The sequence below is a fragment of the Pelophylax lessonae genome (genome assembly GCF_965119305.1).
Source record: "Pelophylax lessonae genome assembly, chromosome: 5".
Classification (NCBI taxonomy): Eukaryota; Metazoa; Chordata; class Amphibia; order Anura; family Ranidae; genus Pelophylax; species Pelophylax lessonae.
The window spans coordinates 545,609,450-545,628,501 of record NC_138772.1 but is presented as its reverse complement, the minus strand read 5'-3'; the positions used below and the strand labels follow the sequence as shown (position 1 = coordinate 545,628,501).

Genomic DNA, 19,052 nt, shown 5'->3' with positions numbered 1-19,052 from the left:
CTGAAAATGCAATGCAATATGGCCGCCTGGAGCTGTTCTGTATATAGAATGTATACTGACCACACCCCCAGAAACATCATTTCCTGCTTGTGTGATTGGCTCACCAATTTTCCCAGAAGTCTGCACTAACATACAAGTCAGATTTCTGGCATCCCCTGCAACAAAAATGTCATTTTTGGTGAGATCCTCCCAATAGGAACACATCTAAAGGGATGCAGGTCCAGCAGATTTCCTCATTAGAGCCCTGCAGCTGCCACAGCTGATAGATAATTATGAAACCACTCCCATTTGACCCACTCAGCATAGACAAACAATGATTTTGTCAGAATAACAAAAGGTAGGAATCTGCAACAAATTTTGGTAAAATCCTTGCAATGTACAGAGATCACCCAGAGGGGAATGTTTTTTTCTCAAAAAAAGTGGAGTTACGCTTTAAATAGTCTCTCAGTCTGGTTCAGTGGGTTACAGAATCATGGGGAAGACTGCTGACTGAACAGTTGTCCAGAAGACAGTCAATAACACCCTGCAAAAGGTCAATGCTAAATAAGTTGGCTGTTCACAGAGTGCTGTATCCAAGCATATTAATGGAAAGTTGAGTGGAAGGAGGAAATGTGTGTAGAAAAAGGTGCAGTCTCAGTCTGGTCCAGTAGGTTACACAATCATGGGGAAGACTGCTGACTGAACAGTTGTCCAGAAGAGTCATTGACACCCTCCAAAAGGTCAATGCTAAATAGGTTGGCTGTTCACAGAGTGCTGTATCCAAGCATATTAATGGAAAGTTGAGTGGAAGGAGAAAAATGTGTGTAGAAAAAGGTGCACAAGCAACAGGTATAACCTGTCTTTTTTTCTCAACAAAAGTGGAGTTACGCTTTAAGCTTTGTAAAAAAAAAAAAAAAAAAAAATGGAAGCGGATTGATTTCAATGTGCAGCTGCACCAGATTTTGCACTCTCCAGTTTGTGCAATGTGCAAGAGGAGCATACTGCAATGTGAGTTAGAGGTTGCAAAGCCAAATTTTAAAGCATGGCAGCCATACAAAAAAATGGAATCACTGACCAATCACTTTAGCCTGGGACTGAAAGAATTTGGATCCTTGGGCTTTACAGAACAATTCGGAAACAAAAGAACGGCAATTGGAAATTCAGATATTCAAAGTGTAGGAAGTAACTGAGAATCACCTCTCGCCGTCCCTCTCTGCCGATCCCTGGACTACCAATCACCCAACGAACAACATTCAAAATACCGGAGCATATAAAGCCACACACAGCTCTTCCAGAGAAACATCATCAAGCTCATCAATGCCATCTTCTCCGCTCCTTCCAAGACCTCCTGATTTCTAGCCCCCCCCCCTCCTCATCTCCTCCTCCCATGGCTCAACCTCAAGGATTTCACCATCCTCAGAACTCCCTTCCCTAATCTGTCCGTCTATCTCTTACTCCATCTGCATTCAGGTGATCTCTGAAAACCCATCTATGGGAAGTCTACGCCACCACTAACAATTTTACTTTTCTATAAAATAATTCCCACACACTTACTGTATCAGTTGGCCCTCCATTTTAGATTATAAGCTCTTACAAGCAGCGCCCCTCCTACTTTTTATTTATTGATGTTGGCTAGTGGAAAATGGCAGACTGGATTAACCACTTAAAGACCAGGCCTATTTCTGACACTTGTTGTTTACAAGTTAAAGCGGAGTTCCGGCCTTGGGGGTCAATTATAGCTAAAAATCCCCCCGGGACAGTCAGGGCTAGTGCATTCCACAATGGATAGACTCTGAATTGTCCCAGGTCAAACTTACCTGTAAGAAGAAATACTTACCTTGAAAAGTTCTTCTCCAGTGCTGCCATCTCAGGTGTGGGCAGCTGAAGCCGCAGCGTCCCACTTCGTGTCCTCTTCGCCCCACAATGTACTGCACCGGCCCCGCTCGTCACTTCCGGTGCAGGCGCGACATCCCTGCACAGCTTCTGGGCATGCCCAGTAGCTGTATAGCAGGGAATGCCCCGCTTGCACAGGAAGTGACGAGCGGGGCTGGTGCAGGCGCATTGATTCCTGGGAGAGATGACGTTCAGCTCCCAGGAGTCATTGCAGACCGGAATAGACGGCGCGGGCCGCAGAGGGAGGAAGTGGAAGGAAGGCGAGTATAGTTTCTTCTATAATAAGGTAAGTAACCAAAAAAAAAATCAGCACTATCCATTTCTTTTTCAGGTTGCAATCAGCAAGCGGATGGCCCAAAATCGATTTTTTCGATTTTGAGGCCGGAACTCCGCTTTAAGCACTTCCATACCGCACGATTTCTGGCACTCCGCTCCTACATGTAAAAATCATCATTTTATTTGCTAGAAAAATTACTCGGAACCCCCAAACATTTTTTTTTTTAGCAGAGACCCTAGGGAATAAAATGGCGGTCATTGCAACTTTTTAGGTCACATGATATTTGCGCAGAAATTTTTCAAACTTGTTTTTTTGTTTTTTTGCAAAAAAATCTGTTTTATGAATTAAAAAAAAAAAAACACTAAAGTTAGCCCGATTTTTAGGTATATTGTGAAAGATGATGTCACGTCAAGTAAAATAGATACTGAACATGTGACAGTTTAAAATTGCACTCTCGGAATGGAGACAAACTACGGTACCAAAAAATCCTCATAGGCGGTTACCAGTTTAGGCTCCGTTCACATGTGGGCGTTTTTGGGGAGTTTTTCTAGGATCAGCTCTCAAAACACCCAACAAGACAAATCCTATTCATTTCAATGGCCCCTGTTCACATCTGAGCGTTTTGACGCTGTGAGAAAAATGTCCAACGCTCAAAAAAGTACATGAGCTTCTTTTTGGGCAGATTACAGGCGTTTTCCATTGGTCTCTATTCAATCTAAAAACACCTGCACAAAAAACGCCTGTAAAAACTCCTGTAAATCGCTGTAAAAATCACGGTAAAAAAACGCGCGAAAACGCTACGCTCAGGTGTGAATGTAGCCTTAGAGTTACAGAGGAGGTATTTTGCTAGGATTGTTGTTCTCACTATGATGATACCTCACATGTGTGAGTTGAACATTGTTTACATTCGTAGGCGCAACTTTATGCATGTGTTTTCTTTGGTGTGCAAAAATACCGGGACAGGGGCGCTTTATATTTTTTTTTCCGATTTATTTTTTACTGTCCTTATATAAAAAAAAAAAAAAAGCCGATCCGGTGCCGATATTCTGCACTTTTAACGTTTTTTTTTTTTTTTTTTTTTTAATTTTAACAACTGTCCTTCTAAAAAATGTTTTTCTGATCACTTTTATTGCTGTCACACGGAATGTAAACCATCCCTTGTAACAGTAAGTCCCGGTTCACATTTCTGCGATGTGGGAACGCTGCGAATATTCAGCGTGTTCCCGCATCGCATCCGCACCCCTGGCAGTTCACACTGCCATATGCAATACGCTGGGGGTGTCATTTAATAGTTAACGACACCCCCCAGATCAGAACGCATATCGCAGTGCGATCTGAAAGTTTGCACAGAATCGGATCGCGCTAGTGTGAACCACCATGCCATGCGATCCAATTCTGCTGCGGACAAAAAAAAGGGTCCTGTGCGTGTTGGGTGCGATTGCGGTGCGAATTCAGCCATACAAACTGCATGGCTGAATTTGCACCGCACAGAGATTGCATGTCATTTTAGGAGCAGTGCGCTCCGAATTACAAGCGATCTCTGTGATCGCAGAAATGTGAACCGGCACTAATAGGCAGTAACAGGTACTCTTTATGGAGGATCTAAAAGATCCCAAAACCCTCCTTTGCAGTTAGGCTCCATTCACATATAGGCGTTTCGGATCGTGGGCAGAATTTCCGCAATTCTGCCCGCGATTCTGAACCATTGCAAGTCATGGGACGCCCAAGCGGTTCCCGTGACTTACAATGGCACCCCAAGAACTTCTTTTGGGCGTCAGGCATCTGTTCGCGCGATTTTACTGCGATTCGTCGGGCGACAATCGCGGCAAAATCGTGCCTCGTTTGGGGTGCCAAGTCACGGGCATCCAGCCACTTGCAATGGTGCAGAATCGCGGCAATTCTGCCCGCGATCCAAAACACCTATATGTGAATGGTGCCTAATGTATTCAAAATTCAAAACGACAAAATCTGCGTTTTTGAATATAAAAAGCAAAGCTGCTGCGCTAGTCTTCAATAATAGACAGATAAACAAGAAAATAGTTGACAAGGTGCTAAATCACCAAGTGATAAATATGTGATAGATTAATGCCAAGACGACAATAATGGGTAAAGCAAAGATGGTGCCTTGATCTTCAACCAAGAAAAATTTGTTTAAACTGAAGTAAAAAATTACTTAGTTTGGCGAAATGAAATACCAGATAATTACTAAAAATCCTTATAAATGGGAAGCAGTGACACTGATACAGTGATTGATGCAAAATATATGCACTGTCACTATACTAACGACAATGGCTGGGAAGGGGTTAAACACCTAGGGCGATCATGTGGTTAAACGTGTGCCTAACCAGTGTTTGTGTGTATTATGCGCTGCTTTTACTAAGGGAAGTGGTGGATTTTATGCCCACAAAACCCACCGCATTCCTGCTAACAGAACAGAGCTCTGCCTTGTTTACATATCCAGAACTCTGTTCTGTGTTCCCCCCTCGCTGATCAGCGGGTGCCAGCAGACATCCATTGGCTGGCACCCGCTGATTGGCTTGTGCTATGTGCACGCGCCCCCTACCCGGAAGTGCTGGATCACGTACCTAGTACGTGATCTGACACAGGAGAGACACTCTGCCGCCGTATAACTAAGTTATGCAGTTGGCAAGCGGTTAAGACCCAGAGATGCCATTACTCGATCTCTGTGCATATCAAGGCTGATGGGAGGGGCCAGCAGGTAGCTGTACATAGCTTCCTGAAAAATAAAAAAAAATAAAGAAAATCACAGAACCCTTAGTAAGCGTCTCCAGTCCTAATTCAAGCAGTGGGCTTGCTCTTGGGGGGAGTGATACAAATATCAAATTGCCTTGATGGGTGGATGTCAAACTGGAGGGGTGGGAATTCGTAGGCAGGCTGTATCTGCATGCAGACCATCCTAGGTAACACCTACGTTATGCTGAGCCTTAGACAGTGTAGCACTGATCCAGGTCGGCCCGCTGTCACTATCCAGCACACACTTCCTGCTTGGGTGTCAGCTCAGCTTGTCCAATGAACACAATGTAAGCACCAAAAACCAGACAGCTGCACTCCAAATAAATTCCATCCTTATTAACCGCTTGCCGATCGCCCGCCGCATATATACAATCGACGTATGGGTACGTCGGTTCGTGGGAGCGGTGCGGGAGGCGAGCACACGCCGCCGCCGGCGCACTCCTGCCCCCACTAGGCAGCAGAGATGCCAATCCACAGGTCCGGCGGATGCGATTGCTGTTGTAAACACAGCTGACCGTTGTTCTCTCTGAAATGATCACAGAGCGCCTGTGATCCTTCTATATAGGATGACAGGTCTCTATTATCATTTCACAAGTCCCTCCTCCCACAGTTAGAAATCACTCCCCTAGGCTCACAATTAACCCTTTGATAACCCCTAGGTTAACCCCTTCCCTGCCAGTGTCATTATTACAGTAACAGTGCATATTTTTAGCACTGATTACTGTAGTAATGTCACTGGTACCCCCCAAAAGTGTCATAAATGACAGTTAGGGGTCCGATCTGTCCACCGCAATGTCGTAGTCCCGCCAAAAATCGTTGATCGCCGCCATTACTAGTAAAAAATAAATGAATAAAAAACTATATATAAATCTTTCCCCTTGATTGTAGATGTGATAACTTTTGCGCAAACCAAACAAAATACGCTTATTGCGATCTTATTTTACCAAAAATGTGTAGCAGAATACAAATTGGCCTAAAAGGATGACATTTTTTGAGTTTTACATTTCTTTTTTGGGAATGTAAAATAGCAGAATGTGAAAAAAAAAGAAAAATTCCGAATTTTTTTTTTTTTTTTGATTATAGCGCAAAAATTTAAAAATTGCACAGGTGATCAAATATCACCAAAAGAAAGCTATTTGTGGGAAAAAAGGACATCAATTTTATTTGGGTATAGCGTCGCACGACCACGCAATTGTCGTTAAAGTAACGCAGTGCCGAATCGCAAATAATAGCCTGGTCATTAAGGGGGCAAATCCTTCCGGCCCAGATGTGGTTAAAGCGTAAAAAGGCAACAAGATACAGAAAAAAGACACGGTGGGGACACATTGGGGAAGATTTACTACAACTGGCGCACACTAAATCTGATGCAGCTGTGCATGGTAACCATTCAGCTTTTAACTTCAGCTTGTTCATTAAAGCTTTGACAATAAAACCTGGAAGCCGATTGGTTAATATGCAGAGCTGCACCAGATTCTGAGTGCACCAGTTTTAGTAAATCTCCGTCTTTTTGCTGTACCATGTTGCCTTTTATGGATTAATAAAGATGGACTTTTACGTTTCTTTCAATGTGTATCATCGTCTATTTGTCATGTTGCATACCTTAAATAAAAAAAAAAAAAAAAATGCCCTTCATTTGGAGCGCAGCTGTCCAGATTTTGGTGCTTCCATTATGCTAAGACTTCATGATTGAAAGAACTAATTCAATAAATCCAGGTGTTGGGCCAAGGACAATCAGGATGGGGAGAAAAACACTAGATGATGCTGGATGGGGTGTGGTCTATCTGACTTGCTGCAGCTTCTAATGCACATAGTAAGAAGCTCACAGTGTGCAGTGAAATCAGAGCAAGCCATTTCAGTCCAGCAGAGAAGCATGTAATGCATATGGTTGCACTTACATATAATATAAAAACACACGCATGGATAAAGCCGGCCGGCTCTGCACAACGGCCCATCCTTTCGGGACTTAACCACTTAAGCCCCGGAGGATTTGGCTGCTCAAAGACCAGGCCCTATTTTGCGATTCGGCACTGCGTGACTGTAATGGACAATTGCACGGTCGTGCGACGCCGTACCCAAACTAAATCTACGTCCTTTTTTCCCACAAACAGAGCTTTCTTTTGGTGGTATTTGATCACCTGTGCGATTTTTACTTTTTGCGCTATAAACAAAAAAAGAGCGACAATTTTGAAAAAACAACAATATTTTTCAAATTTTTTTATATGAAATGCTCAAAAAAAATGTAAAAATCAAAATGTAACATTTTAGGCCAATTTGTTTTCTGCTATATATTTGTGGTAAAAAAAAAATCGCAATAAGCATATTTTGATTGGTTTGCGCAAAAGTTACTGCGTTTACTAACTACGGGAAAGATTTATGTCATTTTTATTGTTTTTTTTTATTTTTTTTAACTAGTAATGGCGGCGATCTGCGATTTTTTTTAGCGGGACTGCGACATTGCAGCGGACAGATCGGACCCTTGCCTGACATTTTTGACACTTCTGGGGGTACCAGTGACATTACTGCAGTAATCAGTGCTATACATATGCACTGTTACTGTAAAAATGACACTGGCAGGGAAGGGGTTAACTTTATTGGTGATCAAGGGGTTAAGTGTGTCCCTAGGGGCACGCTCACCCCTTACAGGCTCGTGGGTGAGTGACGTACCCATGCGTCACTTTGGCCAGGAGAGGCTGACTGCCGCAGTATGTAGTCGTGCGGCAGTCGGCAAGTGGTTAAGCAAAAGCGGCGAAGTCAGTACGTCGCTCCTCCCTATGGCTGAAGTCTCCCTCCCTGACGTCACGGCGTTTGCTTAAGTCCGGGAAGGACGAACTGCTGTGCAGAGCTGGCTGGTTTTACCCATGCGTGTGTTTTTATATTATATGTAAATGCAACCATATTTGTTAATAAACGTTTTAGGCCCCGTTCACACTGGGGCGATCCGACTTCCCGGGGCGACCTCCGAGGTCGCGGTGCGAGCAGCGCGCCGCGACCTCGGAGCGGCCGGCACGGACTTCATAACATTGAAGTCTATGACGGTCGCTCCGGGTCGCCCCAAAGAAGCTCCGGACCCTTTTTCTAAGTCGGAGCGACTTGTGTCGCTCCTATTAGAACGGGTCCGCAGCTTCCCTATGGAAGGCGACCTGTGAGGCGACCAGGTCGCCTCACAGGTCGCCCCAGTGTGAACGGGGACTTAAGGATTTTATGCTATGGAAGCTTTCTTTCGTTTGGCTTTTAATTGAGTCCAGTTATGAGTGATGGATAACGACCCCTTCAACGTTCCCACTCTTGGAACAGAGGCCTAGGCTGGGCTATAGCCACAGGCGACTGAGACCTTCCATAAATAGGAGTGAAGTAAGATCCTTGTTTATTAAGAGCAATTAAAATACACTCACTAGGCAACAAGCATAAATTTGCATGTAAACCGCTGAGTCGAAGGGAAGGTTTCCAACCAAGAAATTGGCTGACGTCCGTGCGTGGCAACGGTACGCGATCCAGCTCCACCCAACGCGTATCATCATACAGTCATCATCAGGGGTGTCACTGATGACGTCGATATGACGAAACGCGTTGGGTGGAGCTGGATAGCATACAGTCACCATGCGCAGAGGCCGGCCATTTTGTTGGTTGGAAATACTCCCTTCCACTCATCGGTTTACATGCGAATTCATGCTGAGTGTCTGGTGAGTGTATTTTAATTACTCTTAATAAAGGAGGATCTTACTACTCTCTGAAGTTCTCCTGCTGATTTTTGTTTTTATCCTTAGGTGCCTGAATTTACGCTGTGGAGGAGCTCCTTACATCGGGAAGGATTAATCTTAATCAGTGGCTGTGTGATCCCTGTTAAATCACACAGAGCATCAGACCGCTATGTGAGTAGTGGTCCACCCCTGCTGGTAAGGGTCAGTGTGTGGAGTACTGTCGGTGGAGGATCTATCAAGGCACTATGATTTGAAACTTGCACTTTTACCCTGTGTAACAGAACCGCCGACCCAGACTGTACTTGTGGTCTTCCTTCAGTATACGGTTTCCTTGCAGTCATGAACATAGATATCAAATCCTAGCCGCCCCCATACAAAGCTAGCCAACAACTTAGCTTATACAAGTTTTGGAACCTTCTACTTTATTGAACAGTTTCACACTCAATTTATACACACATGAGCACATCCCCCTCCTGATCAAATTACTACACACAGGTCAGGGGTTGCCTGATTACATTATCCTATGCAGATGAAATTGTATACAGAAACAGAATTAAACTGAACTGATTATCTAGCCATCTGGACAGATCAATGTGAGGTCATTAACATTTAACAATGGGACAGGCAGACTTAACACAATCCACAACCCAGCTCAACAGACAATAGGACAAGACTGCCAATGACAGTCTGTCTGTCTACTACATTGAAACACATGGAATACACATCTAGGTGTCAGACTCCATGGCAACAGGCCACAGGTCTAACAGTGCAAAGTGGGATAAATCTCCACATTTCTTGAGAGACACCGTTGACAAATATTACTCTCCCATCTGAAGCCATCCAAACCATTCTCTCAGCGTCCCCCAAGTATCTGTCCCTCACTCCCAGTGACGGTGAACACCATCACACCTTGATCTTCACTAGTGCTACCTATATGAACTCTTTCTGAAGCGCTGCACTTTTACCTTATACTTCCATTTAATGCTTCGCTGGCTGTCAGAAAGGAGCAACAAAATGTTTAATGGAAGTCTAATTTTATTCCTTACAGATGAGAAGCTTCTATTTTATTAAAGGTTTTATTATAGAATATTTGGTGCAAATCTGCTGAACAGACAAATGTTCCTGCAGTTACCTCGTCGCTGGGGGATGCTGCATCTGGCTTGGTGGTGAAATGCTCATTCCTGCGTTCCTCGATCCCCTTCTTCATCACCTTTAATTCACTGGGGTGAGGCGTGGCCCTTCTCTGCAGACCCTGAAAAATGCCATCAACAAGACCAACGCTGTGAATGTGAGCAGCCAATCACCAGCATGTACAATAATGCAAGAAAAAAATGCAGTTACAGACATTTTCATTATTTTTCTGATACAGATGTATAAAGTGTCAGCTTGTGCATTATTAGAGAAGTGCACTTTAACCACTCGCCGACCACTCACTGTGCTGCTACTGCGGCACAGTGGCTCCCCTGGGTCCAGCGATGTAGACCTACGTCGCTGGACTCCTAGAGGCTCGCTCCCGCTGTGTTTAGACACAGCGGGAGTCGGGCCGGAGGAGGAGAGGCGGCGATTGCCGTCTCTCTTCCCCGATCGTCGGGGAAAGTGTGAGAAGATCCACCTGCTTTGTTAACACAGGGGAGCTGTCAGAACTGAGCGATCAACGGTGTTTGATCGCTTGGTTCTCAGTGCAGAGGCGCCGGGGGACAGATACAGCACCAGTCCGATGCTGCATCCACTTAACCACTTAAGCCCCGGAAGATTTATCCCCATTCCGACCAGGGGGTATTTTGCGATTCGGCACTGCGTGACTTTAACGGACAATTGCGCGGTCGTGCGACGCTGTATCTAAACGAATTTGGCGTCCTTTTTTTCCCACAAAGAGAGCTTTCTTTTGGTGGTATTTGATCACCTGTGCGATTTTTTGATCACGCGCTATAAACAAAAAAAGAGCGTCAATTTTGCAAAAATAGCAATATTTTTCACATTTTTTTATATGAAATTCCCCCCCAAAAAAAAATGTAAAAATCAAAATTTAACATTTTCGGCCAATTTGTTTTATGCTACCTATGTTTGGTAAAAAAAAAAAAAAAATCGCAAAAAGCGTATTTTGATTGGTTTGCGCAAAAGTTATTGCGTTTACTAACAAAGGGAAAGATTTTTGTCATTTTTGTTGTTTTTTTTTAACGCGTAATGGCGGCGATCTGCGATTTTTTTTGCGGTACTGCGACATTGCGGCGGACAGATGGGACCCTTGACTGACATTTTTGACACTTTTGGGGTTACCAGTGACATTACTACAGTAATCAGTGCTATACATATGCACTGTTACTGTAAAAATACACTGGTAGTGAAGGGGTTAACTTTATTTGAGAGGGAGGGGCTGTGTGTGTCCCTAGGGGCGTGCTTTCTACTGTGATTGGCTGTGGCTTCAGATGTTTGAAGAGTGAACAATGGTTCTACATAGTAGAACCGTATGATCATCCTTCATACACCGGGGAGAATGACAGGCAGCTTGTTTACACAAGCCGCCTGACTTTCTCCCTCTCCCCCGACGATCGCAGAGTGACCGGCGGACATCGGGTCCGCCGGTCACACGCGCGGGCGGGGGCGCGCGCTCGCTCCCTAGACCCTCACAGGCTAGCGACGTAGACCTACGTCGATTTGCCTGTGAGGGGCTGACTGCCGACGAAGATCTGCGTTAGGCAGTCGGCAAGTGGTTAAGTATAAATGGGGGGGAAACCTTAAAAGCCATACTTCGGTTTTTAAAGTACCATTTAACTCCAGTTAGTAAATGTTGTCACAGATCCTAATGGTAGTGCTGATTTCAACTTTAAACAAGCTGCTAGCAGGATTTCAACAAGCTTTCAGAAGTGCTGAAGCCTGCTAGCAGCTTGTTTAAAGTGGCAATCAGCACTACCATTAGGATCTGTGTTTTAACATTTACGAACTTGAGTTGAATGTTACTTTTAAAATCTTCCACAAAGCTTGCTGAAATCTCTGCAAATGCTTTGTCAAAGCTTGTTGTTCACACTGCTATTATAAAAGCTGAAGCCCATGTGAAACAGGCCTAAAGCCTCATCTACATGATGAGATTATAGGAAGAATGATCGTCTGTTTTTTGTTGTTGGTTTTTTTGCATGCTAGTCTCCAGATCGAAAATGAAGAGGTGATTAAAGTTACGAAAATTCTCGTACGACAGAATAAAAATTTGGAAGTGATGTCATGTTTTGCATTGTATTTTCAAACGAAAACTGTGCTGATTGAAGGAAAATTGTATGGGCGGCACAGTGGTGTAGTGGTTAGCACTTTCACCTAGCAGCAAGAGGGTCGCTGGTTCAAATCCCAACCACGACACTACCTGCCTGGTGTTTGCATGTTCTCCCTGTGCCTGCGTGGGTTTCCTCCGGGTACTCCGGTTTCCTCCCACACTCCAAAGACATGCTGGTAGGTTAATTGGATCCTGTATAAAATTGGCCCTACTATGTATGTATGAATGTTAGGGACCTTAGATTGTAAGCTCCTTGAGGGCAGGGACTGATGTGAACGTGTAATGTATATGTAAAAGCGCTGCGTAAAATTGACAGCGCTATACAAGTACCTGAAATAATAATAATAATAATAATAATAATAATATGATCCGGTATCGTAAAATGTGTGCTTGTCCCTTCGGATAATTTCACAAGAAAACTGTACTAACAATCAGATTATCATACGATCGATTTGAACGTGGTATTTTTCCATTTGATTTTCTGGTTGTGTGTGCTAGGCATTACTGATTTATGTGTCCACTTTATTGTCAGTTCCTGTGGATCACTTTATTATGGAGACTTGTATTCTGAAAGACACAAAACGGTATCATTTAACAGCAGCAACATTCTTACCCTTCTCTCTGCTGCAGCCTCATCATCTTCATCCTCCGCTCTGGGCTCCTCCTGGAACTGAATGACACTGACGCGGTTGAGGTTTCCGTCTATCCAGCTGTCATCCATACTGTTTTGAAGTGGGCTCTCTGAAATCACATAAGTGTCATGCAGGCATTTATTGCTCTAAATTCCATGTGAAAAAAAGAATAGGACACATGTTGGCACACTGTGGCTTTGTCATCACAATCTGCATCCCTCGGGCCATTCTTAATAAAGAAATCAGACATGGGCTACTAAAACTGTGCCTGAGCACTTTGTAGATGTCAAGAGAAACTGAAACGAAAAATTATTAATATTATATTAATAATATAATAATAATTCATATTATTTTATTAATAAATTAATATTAATTATTATTATTAATATATTATTATTAATATTATTAAAATTATTTTAAACCTTTACATTTATTTTTTATTTTGTTAATAACACACGTTATACTTACCTGCTCTGTGCAATGATTTTGCACAGAGCAGCCTTGATCCTCCTCTTCTCAGGTCCTTTGCCGGCGCTCCTGGCTCCTCCTCCTCTCGATGTGCCACCATAGGAAGCGGTTTCATATTGCGGCTTTCTCCCAAGCTGTGCTGCCTGCGTCTATAGACACAGGCAGTGAGGCTTTGCCCTGCCCTTTCATAAGATTTGATTGACAGCAGCAGAAGCCAATGCTATGTGCCGAGAGGAGGGAGAGAGCCCAGAAAACCGCTACTCTTGTGCACAGCACTGAATCGAAATCGGGCTCAGGTAAGTTTAAGGGGGGGGGGGCTTACAAGTTGCAGCCAACATAAGCAGATTCAAAATTTTAGCTATCCCCATGGCCGGCAAACCCTGGCTTTCCATTTCACCAAGGAACAATACCATATTATTTAATTCATAATAAAAACCCCGATGCAAATGAACATTTACCCCAACAAAGGGGAGCTGGGCCCACTAAGCCAATAAAGGAAGCACTGGCCCATTAGCCCAACAATATCACTAGTCCAATATAATGGCCAGTTCCCAACCACAACCAGGCAATGAGACATGCAATGCATTAAGCGCTTTAAGATTAACCTTGCCTGGTTTTAAAAAAAAAAAAAAAAAAAAAAGCAATCACAATATACAAAGAAAAATATACCAATCCCCTTTGCATATTTGACACCTAGGGCTGCTCTATATCACAAAACTATTTTTAGTAATAATGCATACCGATGAGTAGAAAATAAAAGCAGAAAGAGGAAATTGTGGTATTCTGTCATTTGGTAATGATCAGTGAAGAACTGCCTGCTTTGATGGACAGTCAGTGGAAAAGAGGCCCCTTAGGCAGGCCATACAAGATTTGTTTTCTTTCGTTCAACCAGCAGGTTCCCCCATCCACACATTTGCGGTTGGAGTCTTGCAGATCTATTGTATTCTGACAGCAGGGAGGCTTCCCCAGCGTCGGAACACACTCATCAGCGCCGCAGGCTATAGCTGGCAGTACTGATCGGACAAACCAGCCTGCCCACAGATTATTTGAATTTTGGCCAGTCCCTGCTGAACCAGCCACATTTCAATCCATCTTTGGCCAGGTTTATACTGCTGGTCAATGAAAGATTTTTTTGATTGTTGGTCAGACAAATGCTCCTTTACATCAGTGCTCAATGGAGAAGAACCTTTGTATATAGGTGGTCAGTGGAGAAGAACCTTTGTATATAGGGGTTCCGTGGATAAAAGCCTTTGTATATAGGTGGTCAGTGAAGAAGGTCCTCCCTATATAGTTGGTCAGTGGAGAAGAACCTTTGTAAATAGAAAGTCAGTGGAAAAGAGCCTTTGTATATAGGTGGTCAGTGGAGAAGAGCCTTTGTATACAGGTGGTCAGTGAAGAAGAGCCTTTGTATATAGGTGGTCAGTGAAGAAGAGCCTTTGTATATAGGTGGTCAGTGGGGTAAAAAGCCTTTGTATATAAGTGGTCAGTGGAGAAGAGCCTTTGTATATAAGTGATCAGTGGAGAAGGTCTTCCTTGTACAGATAGTCAGTGGAGAAGAGCCTTTGCATATAGGTTGGTCAGTGTAGAAAAGCTTTTGCATATAGATGGGTCAGTGTAGAAGAGCCTTTGTATACAGGTGGTCAGTGAAGAGCCTTTGTATATAAGTGGTCAGTGGAGAAGGTTCTCCCTGTTAAGGTGGTCAATGGAAAAGAGCCTTTGTATATAGGTGGTCAGTGTAGAAGACTGGTAAACGGGAGAATGCCCCCTCACAGATAACTAAAATGATCATTTGTGTCCATAGTTACTTTTTGAAGAGGCATCAACTGCTGATTGCTTAAGGAACCCCTGAAAAATTTGAGCCCTGGGTGAGAAAGGAAGGCTGTGCGGGGCCCCATAATTCCTAACAGCATGGACCAATACTTTAAAATGACAGAAGCCATGAAAAGCAGGAAGAGCTCTTTGCAGTACCGATGCTCGGAGACGGCTGCTGAGGCAGAAGGTAGCAGGTGAGCACTTTGGATCCAGTTTTCTCATCATCTTCAGTCTGAAATTTCAGCATTGGCTGGGACTGATTCTCAGCCAACCAGAGAGCTTTCAAATTGAGGTTGGTCAGCGCAAAGGGCAAGTTCAGCAATCTGGAAATAAGAACAGGAAGGAAATTGTAAACATTGCATCGAGACAGATTCAGATAATAACACAATTAAAGATAAAACAATAAGAGCGCAACTTTCACAGTTTTGTTTACATCTCCAGGAGAAATTTTTTGATGCAAAAACTGACAATTTGTCCTTTTACATCCGTTTTTCGTCCAATCTGTTTTTTTAAACAGAAGAAAAAAATGGCTTTGATCTGTTCCAAAAAACTGATGTTGACGGAAGGGGATGTAAACGCATGATCATCTGTTTACATACATTTTCCATAGAGATGCATTTAGGTCCGTTTTATCGGTCAATGGATGGATGAAAAACAGACAAATGAAATGCTCATGTGAAAGAGGCCTAAGGCCGGATTCATTCACCCTCTGGCTTATATACAATTCTTGGGCAATTTTTAGGCATTTTGCCAAGGCATCCCTAAAGACACCTGAAGGCACCCTGGTTGAAAAAGGCTGGCCTAAGAGGGTTTCCATCACTTAGGGCACGGCAGGAGTTAAAAGAAAAATCTCACCAATGGAATACAGATTTATTAAAAACCCTTACGGTTTTATTTATTCCTTATTCCACTCAGGATTAAAAAGGAGGGGGGTTACAGTTTCACCAAACATAAGAGCTTAGCTCCACCACCCCTAGCTATTATCATGCAGCAAGTGTTGGTCTCCCATCTGGGCTCCTATAAGCTCCATCCACTTGGTACTCAAAGAATTCAATGCTGGACTCCATACATAAAATCGTCAGCAGAGTTTATTGTAAACTGTCCCGAATATGTATGACTTCAGCGTTTACCAAGCAGGCAGCTTTGTGTAAGATATAGGACAGAAAGCCAATACACAGGGTGTAGTCAGCAATATGGGCAGAGCCAGCTCTGCCCTCCAGACACAGAACACAAGTGACCTACTTACATATTTAGTTCAGTTTACACATCTGGGGGGAAACCATGTATATTAAATTGCTAAAATAATTGTGTAAAATTAGATTTTTGTACTTAACATAAAATCCCTTTCTCTGAGTTCGACGGACACAGCGCTCCATAAACCATAAATAGTGGGGGCTGCTCCCTCTTGAGGGGTGTTTTTTCTTTAAAACCTTAAAGCGGAGTTCCACCCTGGAATTTTTTATTTTTTTTTTTTTTAAAAAAATACCCCCGGGACAGTCAGGGCTAGTGCATTCCACAATGGCTAGCCTCTGATCTGTCCCGGGTTGCACTTACCTGTTAGGACAAATACTTACCTTGAAAACGTCTTGTCCAGCGCTGCCATCTCAGATGTGGGCAGCTTGAAGCCAGCGCGATCCTCTTCGGCGTCCTCTTCCGCCTTCTTCGGTCCCACGATGCCCTGCGCCGGCCCCGCCGTCACTTCCGGGTCGCGCGCGTCATCCCTCCACAGCTTCTGGGCACGCCCAGAAGCTGTTTAGAAGGGGATGACGCGCGCGCCCCGGAACTGACGTCGGGGCCGGTGCAGGCGCAATCATTCCTGGGAGCGATGACGTTCAGCTCCCAGGAATCATTGCAGAGCCAGGAAGTGACGACAGGCCGCGGCCGAGGAAGGAGGAAGAAGGAAGTAAGGTGAGTATATTTTCTTCGCTACGAGGTAAATAAAAAAAAAATAAAAAAATGCGATTATCCATTTCTTTTTCAGGTGACCCGGAGCGAGAAGATGGAGGGAAGTATAAAATTAGGGTGGAACTCCACTTAAAATTTTTCAGACGGGGCTCCTGTGACCCGGTTAAGGGCTCTTATATTTAGCCTTGGGTTATTTTCCCCAACCCTCATTTTCCTTTTGGCACTGCTTTTGGACGTCCCGTTAGTTAGGATTTTTGGAGCGCTGTGTCCGTCGATGAACGAAAGAGAAAATGGGATTTTTGTACTTGCCATAAAATCTATTTCTCTGAGTTCATCAAACGGACACAGCGCACTTACCCCTCTATTTCACAGGGGAGGAAAGACACTCAAGTGTTTAAAGTCTAGTCGGGTGCACATCAGATCCACAACTCCGGCAACGATGTATACATAGACGATGAAGGACCGCACTCTCAACTTGAAACAATGAAAGATTTACTAGTTGAAATGGTAGACAAATAAATTCAGAGGTAAAGGAGAACAAATAGAACCGCAGCCACGTGATATGGTCCTTAGACCTAATATTTTCCGAGACAAGGTTAACGCGTTTCACGGAATGGGATCTGCTTAGTCATAACCACAAAGATGCAAGTCAAGTGGCTGCTAAAATAGTGTCCAAACACCTATAAACTATCAACATAATTACGAGCAGCTTAGGTGAATAATAATCAACGTGTCTCTTGCAGCAAAAAAACCCACAAACCAAAAAGTGAAGGCAGACGAAGACAAACGAAATGAAAAAGGAAAAAAGAAGAGAAAAACGAGAAAAACGAAAATTAAAAGAAAAAGAATAGAAAAGACTTTCCACCCTATATATATATATATATATATATATATATATACATAGAATAATAACAATGCAGAATGTACAATATGCACATGCAAATTGCTGCAAACATTTTAGCATAATTAAAAAACCACATATGAAATAAATTAGAGAAAATAATAATATACTCTTATATAATATTTCATACAAAGAAATGGGAAAGTAAGGTTTAGAGAAAAAAAAGGAGTGCTCAAACATAATGAACAAAATTGAAAATGAGAATTGACATACCTGAAATGATGCACATATTTGAAAAATATATATAGATATATTGTTCATATATTTTTCAAATATGTGCATTGTTTCAGGTATCTCAATTCTCATCTTCTTATCTTCATTTTCTTATTTTCAATTTTGTTAATTTGAGCACTCCTTTTTTCTCTAAACATTACTTTTCCATTTTTTTGTATGAAATATTATAAGAGAGTATATTTTATTCTCTCATTTATTTCATATGTGGTTTTTACTTATGCTAAAAAGTTTGCAGCAATTTGCATGTGCATATTGTGCATTCTGCATTGTTGTTGATCTATCTAGCTATATATATATATATATATATAAGAAATATACAAAGACAAACGAAATGAAAAAGAAAAAGAAAATGAAAAAAGAAGAGAAAAGAAACGAAAATTAAAAAAAGAAAAAAAATATAAAAGACTTTCCACTAGATAGATAGATAGATAGATAGATAGATAGATAGATAGATAGATAGATAGATAGATAGATAGATAGATAGATAGATAGATAGATAGATAGATAGATAGATAGATAGATAGATAGATAGAACAACAATGCAGAATGCACAATATGCACATGCAAATTGCTGCAAACTTTTTAGCATAAGTAAAAACCACATATGAAATAAATGAGAGAATAAAATATACTCTCATAATATTTCATACAAAAAAATGGAAAAGTAATGTTTAGAGAAAAAAAGGAGTGCTCAATTTAACAAAATTGAAAATAAGAAAATGAAGATAAGAAGATGAGAATTGAGATACCTGAAACGATGCACATATGTGAAAAATATATGAACAATATATCTATATATATTTTTAAAATATATGCATCATTTCAGGTATGTCAATTCTCATTTTCAATTTTGTTCATTATGTTTGAGCACTCCTTTTTCTCTAAACCTTACTTTCCCATTTCTTTGTATGAAATATTATATAAGAGTATATTATTATTTTCTCTCATTTATTTCATATGTGGTTTTTTAATTATGCTAAAATGTTTGCAGCAATTTGCATTTGCATATTGTGCATTCTGCATTGTTGTTATTCTATATATATATGGGGTGGAAAGTCTTTTCTATTCTTTTTCTTTTAATTTTCGTTTTTCTCTTCTTTTTTCCTTTTTCATTTCGTTTGTCTTCGTCTGCCTTCACTTTTTGGTTTGTGGGTTTTTTTTTGCTACAAGAGACATGTTGATTATTAATTGCCTAAGCTGCTCGTAATTATGGTAATAGCTTACGTGTTTGGACACT

General features: G+C 42.2%; 1 protein-coding gene across 14 annotated transcripts in view; it reads right to left on the bottom strand.

Moving 5' to 3' along the window:
* Window positions 1-19,052, bottom strand: part of SCRIB (scribble planar cell polarity protein) — a 295,493-nt gene that overhangs the window by 166,066 nt on the left and 110,375 nt on the right. For all 14 annotated transcript variants that reach the window (XM_082257570.1, XM_082257580.1, XM_082257581.1 and 11 more), the window contains exons 11-13: window positions 14,932-15,098; window positions 12,477-12,604; window positions 9,734-9,853 (exon numbers count right to left, since the gene is read on the bottom strand). In XM_082257570.1, the coding sequence (XP_082113696.1) occupies window positions 9,734-9,853; window positions 12,477-12,604; window positions 14,932-15,098 (415 nt within the window). The remainder of the gene's footprint in view (window positions 1-9,733; window positions 9,854-12,476; window positions 12,605-14,931; window positions 15,099-19,052) is intronic.